Source organism: Etheostoma cragini, chromosome 10, assembly GCF_013103735.1.
Source record: "Etheostoma cragini isolate CJK2018 chromosome 10, CSU_Ecrag_1.0, whole genome shotgun sequence".
NCBI classification, from domain to species: Eukaryota; Metazoa; Chordata; class Actinopteri; order Perciformes; family Percidae; genus Etheostoma; species Etheostoma cragini.
The window spans coordinates 27,676,670-27,691,632 of NC_048416.1; the positions used below are offsets into that span (position 1 = coordinate 27,676,670).

General features: G+C 41.0%; 1 protein-coding gene across 1 annotated transcript in view; it reads right to left on the bottom strand.

Annotated features, from left to right (window-relative positions):
* glra1 (glycine receptor, alpha 1) overlaps window positions 1-14,447 on the bottom strand; it is an 85,673-nt gene extending 71,226 nt beyond the window's left edge. Inside the window, exons 1-3 of the mRNA XM_034883872.1 lie at window positions 14,312-14,447; window positions 14,008-14,019; window positions 1,959-1,997 (exon numbers count right to left, since the gene is read on the bottom strand). Coding sequence (XP_034739763.1) covers window positions 1,959-1,997; window positions 14,008-14,019; window positions 14,312-14,390 — 130 coding nt within the window. The 5' untranslated portion in view covers window positions 14,391-14,447. The remainder of the gene's footprint in view (window positions 1-1,958; window positions 1,998-14,007; window positions 14,020-14,311) is intronic.
* Between the last annotated feature and the right edge of the window lie 516 nt (window positions 14,448-14,963).

A 14,963-nucleotide genomic window follows, 5' to 3' on the forward strand; every position in this document is an offset into this window, starting at 1 on the left:
ACCATTACTTCCTGTCTGTGCATGTAAATTGGGGCCACATACACGTTAGTTACGACTGACAGGAGCCACTGTGTAAAGGGGCATGCTGTGCTATTAGCGTTAGCATGTTAAGCCTCAAGACAAATGGGCTGAAAGAGATTCCTCAGCACGGATCAACACAGAACAAATGGAGGGCAGTATTATGGAGCTATAACTGTACTGTACTATAATCCTGTACTCTACCGTTTAATTAGATTATTCTGTAGGGATGTATGTCAGTCGGTTAAAAATGGACATCATTTTATTTTGATTTCACATCTTTGACTTCAGATGTCACTACGTTTTAAAAGTTTATTTGAAGCGTTTTTTTTCTGTTTGTTAAGTTATTTTGATGTTGGGTTTTAATAATCTATTTTTTGTTGTTTTGTACAGTTTATATGAATAAAGGAATATTTTTCAGTCATTTGTCTGCAGTTCATTCTGTTAAATAAATTGTAACAAAATTGTATCATGAACTAGTCTAAAAAAATCCATACCCAAATCTGAAAGTATTAAGGGTCTGAGTGGGCACTGAGTAACGACGGTTGCCCATCTCCTCTCATTTGAAAATCTCACTGCACGCAATTGGCTAACTCTACGACCAATCACAGGAACACACTGGCCCCATATGCTTAGCTACCTGGTAGATTGACCTGTCATCTGTTTAGCTTGCCTCTGCCCTGTTTATATCAGATACACCAATGTGATTGGTGCAGCTCGCCTCTGCCCCGCCTATATAAGATACACCAATGTGATTGGTGTAGCTCGCCTCTGCCCCGCCTATATCAGATACACCAATGTGATTGGTGCAGCTCGCCTCTGCCCCGCCTATATCAGATACACCAATGTGATTGGTCCGCTCGGCTACAAGGGTATAGTTAATGAGCAGCATTACTTGATGGCAGAATAACTTGCCGAGCATATTCAAATTGTGCTCTCACGAGAACTCCAGCGTAATCGTGACATAAAATCGTATTATATAGTATGGTGAGTGTATCATTACATCCCTAGATACAATAAAACAACACTACAGACATTTTACTACACACAAAAGTAAAAATTAACAATCTACTTAAGCATTTCACTTATTCCTGCTACAATGAAATTGAAACATTTTTTTAAACAGTGAGTGACCAAGACGCTGTGTAACGGCTTGTGTAACATACAACACAAAGTCTCTGGCAGATGTACTGTATGTTGTTTTTGTCACCCACTACAGTACACCATTATTTGGCACCCAGTAGGGATTTTGTTCCGGGAGTTGTTCCATGCTATAGCTAATACAGTGTGCAGGAGTTGCAAAGTGTCATATATGCAGACAGTACAATGAGCTACACATCAGCCAGTCAAGTGCAAAAAGGCTTGTTGCAAAGATAAGGAATAAAAAATTCTGACCAGCAGAATGATGTTGAGATTTCACACAAGCCAAGACAGATAAAAACCTCCTCTGGCCTTGTTTTGCCAGAGAGAACTGATAGTTTAAAGAAACAGGCCTGGGATATACTAAATATTTGCTGTTTTGGAGGAATTAACTGTTGCCATACGATCCAACAGGAGATTTTCACTAATGAAATAATAATGTGTGGCATTAAGGGAGAAAACAAAATGTCGGTGTCAACATAATCCATTATTAAGTAAAGCTGGAATTATTGCTGATGCTTGACAAATACTTTTTGGCTTAATTGCTCCTGTCACCAGATGTTCAACAATGATTTCTAGACAATACAATGTGGACCATTTTGATGAGACATGACCTACAACAATACATGGAAATGTCTATATACTTAAACCAAGAAGTTAGTTTTCTTAACATTTGGAAAACTGTCTCATCATCGCATGACTGGTTAAACAAACACAAAACCTTGGTTAGGGGAGAGAAGAAGAAGAAGAAGAAGAAGAAGAAAAGGAAGAAAAAAAGGGGGAAAAGAAAAGAAAAGTACCTTTCTTGTGAGTAGCTTCATTTTTGGAGCCTTTGGGGTCTAATAAAAAAAAGATCAGAATTAAACACAGCATATTCTAACAACAAGTTACCAACTATACGTTGTTTGTCCTCATTAAGGAAAACAACCGCTTTGTCTATCAAGGAGCGAACAAGACAGCAAGACTCGATTATCTAAGGTGTCGCACTGCTGCCAACACTCAGCGGGGGCGAGCATATGGCAGTGGGGGAGACTTAGGAGGGTCAGGGAGGAGGGGGGAGGGGGGGCATCATACTGTAAAGGCAATAGCAGGAAGGAGGGATGCACAAGTCTGTAGAGGAACAATCTACTGCCATACTGCAGCGGGCAGGAGAGGCGATGCACTGTGATGAAGAGCAGGAGGACAAGGGTTGCAATGCAGTTCTGTCAAGAGGAGCTGAAGAAAGGCTAGCAAAATGCACTACAGGAGATGCAAGAGGCCAGAGAGAAAGAGGAGGAAGAGGAGAAAGGGCGGGGGAGAATACAAAGACTACATGTCAAACTGGCTTCGTTTGGATCTTTTTGCCTTCTTTGGCTTTCAAAGAAATTTCACCTTTTTTTAACTTGTCTTTTGGGCAAGTTGGTGGTGAGTTACATACTCCAGAATGACTGACTCCCAAAGGAAGGGAAATTGCTTCAGTTACAAAGTTCTCAGTATGGATTCTTTATTCCACTCGCAATAATTAGACTGCAGCTACAGAAATGAAGCTGTAACCCCGTAGGAATGGAGAAACAATCTCCCAATCGGAAATGAAATTACACGTCTTGCTTCGAATGGGCGCCATTAATTTGAAGTCATTTGGCTGAAATGGAGCCCATCGGAATGACAAAAGGTTCTATTTCCACGTCAAAAAAAAAAAGAAAAATGTAAATCTTCAACTACTTGCAAATGGGCCACATAATTTCAGTCATACCACAGAAAAGGAACTTTTAGTCAGCACAGAGGCTGATTTATAATGGAAAAATGCCGACTTGCTAACGTCACGGTATTGGAAGTTAAAGCCGAACGATAAATTGTTTCACAGTGACAAGGCCCTTTCCTGTGATCACTCCCGCCCGGGGAGCTGATGTCTGTTCCACAAAAGACTGATGTATCATAGAGGAGCGGTGGCTTATCGGATTCAACTAGAAAGTTTAAGCAAGCACAGGAAACAAAGACAAGTTTTACTGTCCTGTGACTAGGGTTGTGCATCGAGGACCGATTCCTACTTGGAATCGTTTAAAAATTACTATCCCAGTAGAATTGTTTCTTTAATGGAATTGTTTGAAGGATTTGGTTTCCAATCTGATCATAGGATCCAAATCTAATATGCGCAGGATTTGGTTTCGGCAAGGCGCTTGTCATGTTGCAGCCATGAAGCGGCTCCACTGTGGTTTTATTTTGCATTGAAAAAGCACGGTAAAACTGTTTAACACCATTAAAACCTTCCGTTGTGAAATAAGATGACGTGAAATGTAAACCGTTTCAACTCAATCCCTCAAAGAATCAGAATCGATAAGAACCGGAATCAAAAAGGAAGAATCTGAATTGTTAAAATCCAAACGATGCCCAACCCTACCTGTGGTTAGCAGATCGTCAGCCAAACCCCCAACACTTCACCTGTTGCTCTTTATGGTTGAGAAAGATACACCTACTCGACTACTGCTCTCACCCAAGCGTCTCACAGATTTTGAATTAAAAATCCTTTCTAGAATCCAGAATTATCCTCATGTAAAAGGTCATCTGGGGTACAGCTCATTCTCAACATTTCTCAAACATTTCATGGATTTTCTGAGCAAATAATTATACCACCTGTGTGTATTTCATTGCAATTAAGTCTCAATAGAAGTTAGAAATGTCACCAGTCTGCCTTTGGTTTTTCATCTACATATACATCGTCATTCTCCTTCTACTACTCTGAACTAGGAACTAAAGCCAAACAAATGTCCTTGTGCTACATTCAAGGAGTAATTTTTTCTTTCTTTTCATAGCTCCAATTTGTTGATTGATGTCCTATTTTGCTTCCAAATTGCATTGAACTGAGTAAACCAGGCCTGGCCTGCTTTGCTGTACTTGACAACTGCCATTGTGAGGGATGGCGACTAAGCCGAGTCGAAGTCTGCGAGCGATATTGTAATCTGTCATTGTCAGCCCGAAAAAAAGAGAGAAGGGAAATGGCTCCTAAGATAGATGGAAAGTATTCGTCGTGACCATGAACTGTTGTAGACAGGTGACTTAAACTCTATAATCTACTTGAATCCATGAAAGGCAATTTTTCCTCCCTGTTCTGCACACAGCAGACTCTCTGTGTCAGGGCTAAACCCGGGCTTAGCCCCGCAGCCAGGCAGCCCGTCCAACCCCTGAGCACCTGATCCTGGCATTAAAACCACAGCAGCTTTGGTATTGGGCTTTTTTTTTTTTGTGCTTGCAGTGGGGATCTCATAATGCGAGCTAATTGCTAGCGCTGTGCAGAATCAATTCTCTTCGCTTAGTAGGTAAAAACAAAACAGGAACTTGCGTTTGTGTTGAAAAGCAGAGATACTTATGTTAAATGAGTACAGGGATTATTTTAACACTTGTTTTCTGTCTCTGGTCTACTCCCAAGTTGCCTGCATCCGCCGACACATGTAGAGCCTGAAAACAGCAGCTTACCGCCTTCGTGATTGTGTCACAGTGGTAAACAATTATGTGTAAACCTCTCCATCAGGCCTTTCAGACTGATACGGTAGGCTTAAACCTTTTTTCCTCAAGCTGGTAATTAGAGGTGTGATGGGATTCCACAGGAGGACTGAATGGCCTTTTATTAAACAGTATTCCCCTCCTTATAAACTTATTAGTCATGGACCAGTGGACTGCAGAGGGATGACGGAGTAATGTAGCCGTCAACTCTTCTTACACGTCCCAGATTAGCTTTGCACAGCCTCTAGCTTAACAGATTCCACCCTATTACTATCTTTAGAATCAGAAAGAAACAATAATGATGTGAGGTATTTATATCAAACCGTATTACTGAAGAGATAGGGAGTTCATTCATTTTGAAAACGCGGCTCATTTGACAAGGCTCTAATTTATAGCCTGATCATTTCTCTTTAAGCTGGATTTCAACTGCTACTTTGGCTGCACAATCAGTGCATACATCCTTGCTTCTTCCTATTTGCCTGCTCCACTCCCCCACCCTCCTATCGGTCTCTATTTCAGTCCATCTTGAGTGCCCTCGTACGTTTGGCTGCCTTTTACCATTACCCTCTTCAATAATCCTCTCTTCGCTGCCCTTGCCGTTCCGCCGCCTCGCACTAGACGTTGAAGCGCGATCAATATTTTCGCCATAACTCAGTAGAGAGTCACCTCTGCGATGGCATTAAAATTCCTCGGTCTGTGCAATATAGTCCCCATCTAAAAGTTCTGGCTTGGAAAGTATAGGGCCATTACCTAGAATACTAAAAGAGCTACAAGACCTTCCTCTGGGAAAGTATGTCCCTTCACTCCAGCAGATTTCTGTGTTTGCATCCTTGTAGAAAGTAGCTCTCAGAAAAAAAGAAGAAAAAAGGAGGAAGGAGTGAGTAGACATTACAGTTTGTATCTCAGATCTGCTTATGTGCTGCAAGTGTTATACATAACCGAGCAATACTGAAGCCCACTGGGAACTGTGTTAGCATCAATATTCTGGCGCTAAACTAGTAGAAAAATATTCTGTGTTTGCAGCATGACATCCTGGATTGCACTCTTTGCCGTCTGCAGTTCTTTCCGATCTCCCGTCGTAAGCAAATCCCTTAGAGTCGGTTCACCATTTGCAATGCTACCTCCCCCCCCCCCCCCCCCCCCCCCCCCCCCCCCCCCCCCCCCCACCCCACTATTCGTTTCCCACCCCCGCAGCCATTCCTCCATCGCACGCTCATTACCTTATGCCCATTAATCCCATTAAGTAGCCATTAAACAAGTGCTGATAACACCAAATGAACGTCAAGCTCCGACAGCTAATAACCACAGTCCCACCTCGGCACGTTCAACCCTGGCAAGGAGAAAAGGAGATGCAGAGATGAACAGGGATGGTGTAGTACAAAACAAGTGCAGTATGGAGTATAGTGTAGCATTGTGCAGTAACAAGTACTTCGGCTGTGTAGGAAAAAAAAGAGGAAAGAGAGAAGGAGAAGGGAGGAAGCCAAACATAAATATACTGCCGTACGTTGTATATTTACTCATCACTCGTTCAGACGAGAAAGAGTGTGTTCAGCTAAGACGCAAAGTGAGACAGTGGTGGATTCTCAACAGGTTTAGTTTTTTTCTGATCAAATTGAAATGTAACCCTCTGTGGTTGAGTGCTCCGTCGGCAGAGCTCAGCAGGGCCAGAACAAATTCATCATGTATTTAGATTAATAGCTTCACAAATTATCGGTCATGGCAACACATTCAACAGAAACCTTATTATTTACACTTTCCAATGTGTCCACTGCCATATAATTGTGATTTGAGTAAAATGACATTAATGAGATAAAACAGAGAATTTCAAATCACTCAGTTAAAGAAGGTAGCATTCAACAGGGAGAGCGCTAACCCAACCTCTTGTATTTGCATCTCCAGATGTCACACTGGACAACGGCCAGGGTGAACCTGATAAAATGCCATGCAGTTTCAAGCATAAATCATATGGAGATCAGCTTTGTATTTTGGAAGACAGACAGCATGTCTGCTCTCCACACACAGCAGAGAACAGAGGTATAGTGTGTTACAACATGATGAGCATGTACTAAACTGGGAACGAGGAGAAGACCAGCAAAGGGCCCCGGTGCAGATGACAACTAACGGTACGATCGTTACTTCAGCAAAACTTTTTCTGAGGGAAAAGCCAATACCTTATAAATATGTTAGGCTGGCATACATATTATGGGTGGGGGAAAAAAATCGATACAGCATAGTATCGCAATATTTTCAGTGGCAATACTGTATCGATACACAGGCACCAAGTATGGATCTTTTTTATTATATATGTGTGGGTCAGTTTACCTCCTTGACAGTCTTATTTTGGAGCAATACCATTAAAGTCATATGAACAAAGTGAGAAATGTAACTTTTTAGATAAAACAGATGTTGACAAAGTTTCCTTTTTTGGACGTCATTTGAAAGTGGGAAAAATTATAAGTTGTAAAAAAGGTTATAAATTACAATGTATTGCAGAATATTGCAATATGTTTAAAATTGCAATAATATCATATCGTAGGCATAAGTATTGTGATATCGTATCAGGAGGCATCTGGTGATTCCCACCCCTACTTAATATGTAGGACTTCAATCTGCTCAGTCTGCATGCAGTCTCTCATTCCCTGCCGCTGTTTCAAACACAGCGCGCTACTCTGGAAATGGTGGATTGTTACAAACAAGCTCAAATAGTCTACCTGTTTAACTGAGTGCCACCAATCTTGAAATTTGGCAAATTCTTGTAAAGGGCTGATGGAAACAAACCAGTGGTAAATCCACATGGTTAATTTTGTCTGCGTTTTTCATTCTCTCTAAACTTCCCTCTGAGTTTGGATGCTGGGGATATAATTTATTTTATTGACAATAGCGCACGAAGAGGGGGGGGCACTAAGCTTTCTAAAAGTATGTCTCGCTGAACAGTTGAAAAGCCATACTCTGCATATTCACTGTAAAGGGCCATTACCCCCCACACTGCTAACTCTTGGTTAGGATCAGATGAGTTGTATAAAACAGGTGGAGGGTGTTGTGCTTGTTACATTCTAAAGACTTTACTCGTGTGGCCAAAACAGTTTGTCATAGTGGGTGAGGTCAGGTTTTTTCACCAATGTGAGCACACTTTGTACAATTTGTTTATTTACCAGTAATGAAAAAAAGGAAAATTATGAATAACGTTTATATAATTTACTCTATTATTGTAGCTGAACTTGAATGAATAAAAAAAGTCATTGTACTTTCAAAACTTCTGCTTAAATTTGTTCAAATGACAATAATAGAGCATGCCAAGATCATCTGTGTGTCTGAAAATACCCTGAGACCCCAGTCTGGTTACAAGCAGTGAGGAGAAGGGAGCTTTGCCAGACAGAAACCGAGGGAGAGGCATGAAATAAAGGGATTGTAGCCGAAGAAGCAACGCCGAGCTCCGGCAGCCCCAGTGGCTGTTCAAGCGAGCTAAAGATGAAAACCTGCTTTAGTAGACCCACACAACACGGATGCAATTTAAGGTTGGCGACGCGTTCAGGGTCTTTTCAAGCACTGATTTCAGTTTTGCAGGGGGAAATGGCGGTGGCAGTGGAGGGGAGGGAATAGATAGCCCATCACTAGCAGCCCATTCTGGGTGAGCTTAAAACCAGAAGCTGGCTCGCGGTTGTTGTCCTCGTTGCTGCTCGGCTTGAGTGATGAGGAAGGACAAGGTTATGGCGGAGAGGGAGAGCGGAGTCGCAGCTGCAGTCTGTGCCATTCATCAAGTGTGCACACACACACACACACACACACACACACACTAAGACACAAGAGGATCCACACTGTTACTCTTGCAAACACACCTTTCCCTTGCTGGTTCTCTCTGTAAGTCCCTATCTCTCTCTCCTGCATACACACTCATTTATCTGCACAGCACCATGCGGCCATTCATTTGCAGGGCCAGTAGATTAGAAAGGCCTGCTGTTGCTTTTCTACTACGTCTTCTTGTAACACTGGAGCTTCTGCCATTCCAGCTTGTCAACCACGTCAAAGGAGTCCAGCTTGTTTTACAAAACAGTGGGATGGGCTTGAATGCAGAGGAGGCCCGAGGAGTAGAGGGGGGAGGAAGGAGGGAAGTCAAAGAAAAGAAATGCATGGGGTCGATCACTTTGCCAATGACCTTGTCTTTCATTCATGCAAGAGGAAAAGGATGTTTAAAGAAATGAAAACACCATTAAAAATGCTTATGAAGGAATGAAGGACAGATGGTAAGAGAAGAAGTAAACTTTACTCTTTACTCTCAGAGTAAAGAGAAGAAATGTGTTCGGCAATGGAAAATTAAAAAAAAGGCAGGAGCAAGTAATGACAGAAGAAATTAATACCTAGATTACATTTAAGGGAGGTACACAATTTAAATATGACTTATTAATTACAATAAAGCAAGAATAAGATGAGATGGATAATTAGTTAAAGTGCCCATATTATTATTATTATTATCATTATTTGGGGTGTTAGTTTGTGTCTCTGGTGCTTCCACACAAATACAAACTTGAAAAAAACCAAACATCCAGGCTGTTTTGAGTGATATACGGTTTCTAAATGTCCTCTGTATTCAGTCTCCAGGTGAGCTGTTCAACATCTGCACGGCTTTCTGCTAGTTCTAACATGCTACCTCGTTCTCTATGGCAAAACACTGCAACAACACACACTAGTTCACCATAATTTCCAAAAGAACTAATCCCTGTCCCTGTTCCGCTGGTGCTCTACAAGTGCCCCTGGTCTAGAAGAAGTCTCCCAGCTGATCCTGCCTTGGACTGACCAAAGTTGGAGAACGAGTTATCTAGCTGATGTGATCTAACCTAGCTTCTGAGCATGTGCCACTCCCAACAAAGATAGTATAGAAGTGAGATGTCTCACTTTGTAGCTAAAACACAGACCTAAACAAACAGGGTGAAAACAGGATCTGCAGCAATGTGCAAAACAACACAAATATGGTGTTTTTGGAAAATGAAACCCTGTAAACCTATTCTGATACAACCTCAAAATACCATTATGAACTTGGAAATGAGCAGAATATGGGCACTTTAAGTGATGTAAGAAAGATGGGAAAGTAAGGGAAGGTATCAAACAGGTACAAAAACTGAGAGAGAATGCAAGATTGACTACAAAACAAAGTAAAGTAAATAAAACAAAAACAAAGTAGGAATACGAAAGACAAAAGGGACAATTTAAAATGTTAGGTAGAAAAAAAGAACTTTAAATGGTCCGGGGAAGGAATCAAGCAACTTAACAAAACTTGAATTAGTCAATAAATGAAGGATGGAATAAAGGAGGAAGGAAAGACAAAAAGGGGAGGGTGAAGGGAAAGAAATCACAAAGCAGGAAGAGAATGAAATAACGGATGAACTCATGGATTATATATGGCTTGTCCTGAATGTGTCAGAAGTGTTTGCTCTCCTCTCTGTTTGATGAACGGACCTGCTAAATCAATCGGAAGCTTTCTGCCCACACAGTGGACCCCCGCTCATGATCGGTGTAATTTCCTCTCATGCTGGCACATTTGTAGCTTGCTTCCCATCTCATCCCTCCCGTTTCCCTCCCTGCCCTCCATGCACTGTCGCTGAATGGCAAAATTAGCAGAACTGGTGCTAATTTGAGGAGTTGTGTAGGCGGAAGAGAAAACCTAGCTGCACTTTAATGCTCCTACCCTTTAGCCACTATACCACTCTGCATTGTGACCACATTCAGATACCCTGAACTGTCTAGGTGTGTCTGACTGTCAACATTGTGATAGTATGTAATTAGTGGAGGTTCATAAAGGCAATAAGCTCTTACTTTGTCCTGAATCCAACAGTGCAATTAATCAAATTTTGGCTCCTAACAATCCCAAAAACAATCAAGAAAAACAATTATTTTGCACATTACGTTTAGCAAAAAAAAAATCTTACTTTGTCTTGTGTTCTGAATGAAAGAAAAGTTAAAAATGGGAAATGTATTAAGTGAAATTTCACAGTCTGGTGTTTTCACTGTTCATTTTTTAATTTCAATAAATACAACATCTTTCCAAAAGTGTTAAACACTCGTGCTTTTAATATTGACCAAAAATAATTTTGATACTCATTTTTTCCAGAACCGAACAGCCCTAGTTTACAGTTTGGAGCAGTTTGTGAACAGTGTTTTCTGTTGGAGATAGTAAGTCCCTTTGGGGGGGGGGGGGGGGGGGGGGGGGGACTTTGGGATTCTTTACTTTGTAAACCTAAACCGTGCACAAAAAAAGATATATAACACATTAAAGGAAAGGGAAAAAGCCAAAAAGCATGATATGAGCACATCCAGCTGTCCTTAAGAACCCCTCCACTGATGCATTCAAGGAGCCCTGGAGTTTCATAGTTCACTTCATAATACAGTCGCATGTTTGGGCATTTTGGTGTTGTAGAACAGTTCTAACAACAGTATTCCATTTTCACAATATCCCAACATTTACTATGATCAGTGTTATTGACAGATTGTATTATTATTTCATATTCATATTATTTCGTGGTATTATTCTCATACCAAACTAAGTCCCTCAAACCAGGGTTCCAGGGCACCTAGGGCTTCTTGAGAGGTTTCGTTGTGGTTCTAACACAAAATGAGGGGTCCTTTTATTTAAGAGTAATTTAATTCACAATAATTAATTTTAAGGATCTTTCTTCACAATTAAACCTTTGCATGCTGTTTTCTCATGTCTCAAACCTGTTCTTACTACATAATAGTGTATATACACACATACATACATAACTATATATATATACACACATACATACATACATACATATATACACATACATACATATATACACACACACACTACTGTTAATGTCACTATTAATGCCTCACTGACTCCGCCTCACTCTGTTCAAGTACATTCCTTCTCTCCCCCCCCCCCCCCCCCCCCCCCCCCAGACTTTATTAAGGAGCAGAGCTGTCAAGTGGTTTACTTCATGAATGTGATGAATGCAGTGGCGTGGTTATCTGGTAGGGGACACAAACACACACACAAACACACACACACACACACACACACACACACACACACACTAAAGGAAACTGCATGAATGAGCCAGTCGGGGGGCTCACGCTATGCCACTCTGTTGCCATGACAGAGTCTGGAAACCCACATTGGGCCCCGTCTGCTTTGGCCCCTGACACAATTAGCTTAGCAGGTTACATAAAAGATGAGCTCTGTGTCATGTGCGCTTTTATCACAGATTAGTTTGGTACACATTAACTACGTTTTTGGGGGGTTGGTGGTGAAATTTTGAAAGCTCACTGACCTCAGCTGGAGGATTATTATTGTTAATAGTATATGCATGTCTATTAGACTGCCAGCATGTACTTTCATCCGCATATAACTTAGACAAATGAAAAAAACAAAACAAACGCCAACAATTCAAATAACTGTCAAGTTGGCCTGTTTAAATCCTGATGGGTACAGGTCGATGCAGCATTACTTGCAGTAAATCACGCTGGATTGTTGGACGCTGGAACTGTTTTTTAAATGCAATTTAAAAAACAGAAATGGTCTCCAAAATGGACTCCAGACGATGGCTCACAAAACACCCCAAAAACCTCTTGGCAGGTGAGGAAGGACGGGCAGTTTCAGCTGTTTTGCAGCCACGGCAGGTTGTAATAATACACACTTTGTCACGGTGAAACCCCTCCACCCCTCCCCGTTCCATCCTGCATGAGCTGCGATATCCCACTTACAAAGATCACCATATAATGGGTTATGCCATTATGGGCTCAGCAAAAAAAAGAAGAAAGTTCCATAGCAGCATTCATAAGCTGTGGTTCACTGCTGCACATTCTAGCAGTCTGTTTCCCCTGTGTGCTCGGTGTACAAAACATCAGGGCACCTATTAATTTCACCTGTTAAATCCGCTGTAAATGTGAAGAGGAGGAGCAGACAGCCAATCAGTAACAAGACAGAGAACATCATCCCTCCAGGTTTTATCAGTTCCACTGGACAGGCTCCACAGGGGTATTTATTGTAGTCTGTCACATCTGACCCTCTCTATTGGCTGTTTGGTTTTGCCAAAATCAGACCGGCAGTTTATGGAAATACTACATTTGAATAAGTAAGCACGAGAAAGAGTGCATCGAGCATAGTTATCACTAAATCAAATTAGTCAACCCATATTAAAAATCACAATTATGAAATGTGGAACTCTGGAAATTCTGACGTGCTTTTGAGGAAACCTGCATTAACATCAATCTCATCTTCAAGTCTACCTAAAAGGTATCCTGGTACATTTGAAGATCGACATTTTGACTTTAATGTTTTCTCACAGATACCCCAGCTCTGATTTTAATCAAAATTTGGAGGGAAAATACATGAACCCTTTCCTACTGATCGACAATGTTTCTATCCAGAGCAATTTAAAATGATTACAACTGTAGAATAAGCTTTATCTCTCCAGATCACAAGATGTCAAGGAAGACACCTGTAAATTATGTCTGAAAAAATAAATAGATGTGATATAATATATTGGAGCAGACAATATATATTAGAACAGACAAAGGGGATTTTTGGAAACTTGTCGGACAAATTATATACTCTGGATTAGAGTGGGGATTTACACACAGGGAGGTGGAATATTTACACTAATAGGAGGGACTAATATTTTGTACACTCAGAACACACAAATGACCCGCCAAACTAAATGTACAGCGATAAAAATGACTCACATCCATTCTAAAAACTAAGATATGTCAGTATTTAACATGCAACAAGGCACACATGGAACATGTTATTCTATTAAATCATACATTATATCAGTGTAAGTTAGGAAGCACAGGGTGAAACTGAGGCCAACTCCAGCTGTTTCTGTGACTGTGCACTGAAATTTCAAAATAATCCTTGGTGAGACGATTTTTCTTTATAAAACTTGTTGTATTATTCATACACGTTAATGAAAATGGAAGTTTGCCCTAGTTTTCTGTCGTATTAATGTGTTCCTAATGTGAGAACGTTTATTATAGAAACCTCTGACATGTGTCTTTATAGGGGGCTTCCATTCAGGGATAGGTCACTAAATATTACATTAACATCCTCACCAGCATCACCATCATCATTATCTTTATCATGAAAACATATTTAGCAGACCAGTCTTGGAAGAGAGGCACCAAAACAAGCACTCAATATACTTGGTACCAAGGAGTGTGGCCAGCTAGCACCATGATAACTAGGGATCCTAAATGTCATAATGTTGTTTTACAGTGTGTTGCGGGCTAACAGTGCAGGGACAGGGTTTTGTTAAAGAAAGAGAGAGAGAGGAAATGGGGTTTCAGAGTCTAACACCTGTAATAGCCTACTTCTAGGCTATATTTAGCAAGTTGAGCAATGGGCAGAATTACCTTTGTTGTACACTGCAAAGGGCAAATGAAAGAGATCGACAGATTGAGAACAACCAAAAACATCAGGAGAATAACACACAGAGCAAGAGAATTTTTTAAGCAACATCGATATATAAACTTTTCTGCTTTTTTTTTTTTAATTAAACAAATGAATACAAACCTTTCTTGGAGAAAACCTTGACTAAACCCTTAGAAAAGGCATTTAGAGAAGGTAATGAAATGCAGAAACAACACATTACCAGGTCAGGATATTGTTTGGCTACATTCCTGTCTTATCCGACTGAGCCTTGGTGGCAGCTCCTACCTTTAAAATTCGGTCGGATTCTGGCGTCGTACCCCGAAACCTTGCCCATGAGTTTGTCCAGGAACTCGGAGGGCGGCATCGGGGTGGCGGATTTCCTCGCCGCAGCTTCTTTCGACGAGGCCAGGCTGGAAGACAGAATGGTCAGTTTGGTTAGAGATAATGCAAATGCTGTGTGATCAGATTGTAATAAGAGAACTTTGGACAGGCAGAGAGTTGAATGTATAGCGATATTTACATTGATACAAAACAAATGTCTTCTGTCTACGTTTACAGCTCGCATTCACACTGCTCTTCTGGCGCTTCCGAGCCCCTAATCCGGAGAGATATGGTTGGGAATCTGCGGGGTTGTTTTGTCTTACGAAATACAGGGAGCATCATTAAAAATGCAGGGGATGGATGTGGAAAATATGCATATTATGAAAAATATTCATGGAATAATTGTTTTAGCGCTATGTATTAAAGACAAATGTTTTAAAATGGGACTTTTAACTGCCCTGCTCTTCTGGCGTTTCCGAGCCCCTAATCCGGAGTGATATGGTTGGGAATCTGCGGGGTTGTTTTGCATCACAGACACCAACGTTTCACCGCCTGATTAGCTTGGGAAGTCTCTAAAAGTAAGCTAATGCAGCTCAGTGTAAACTCTTTCAGGAAG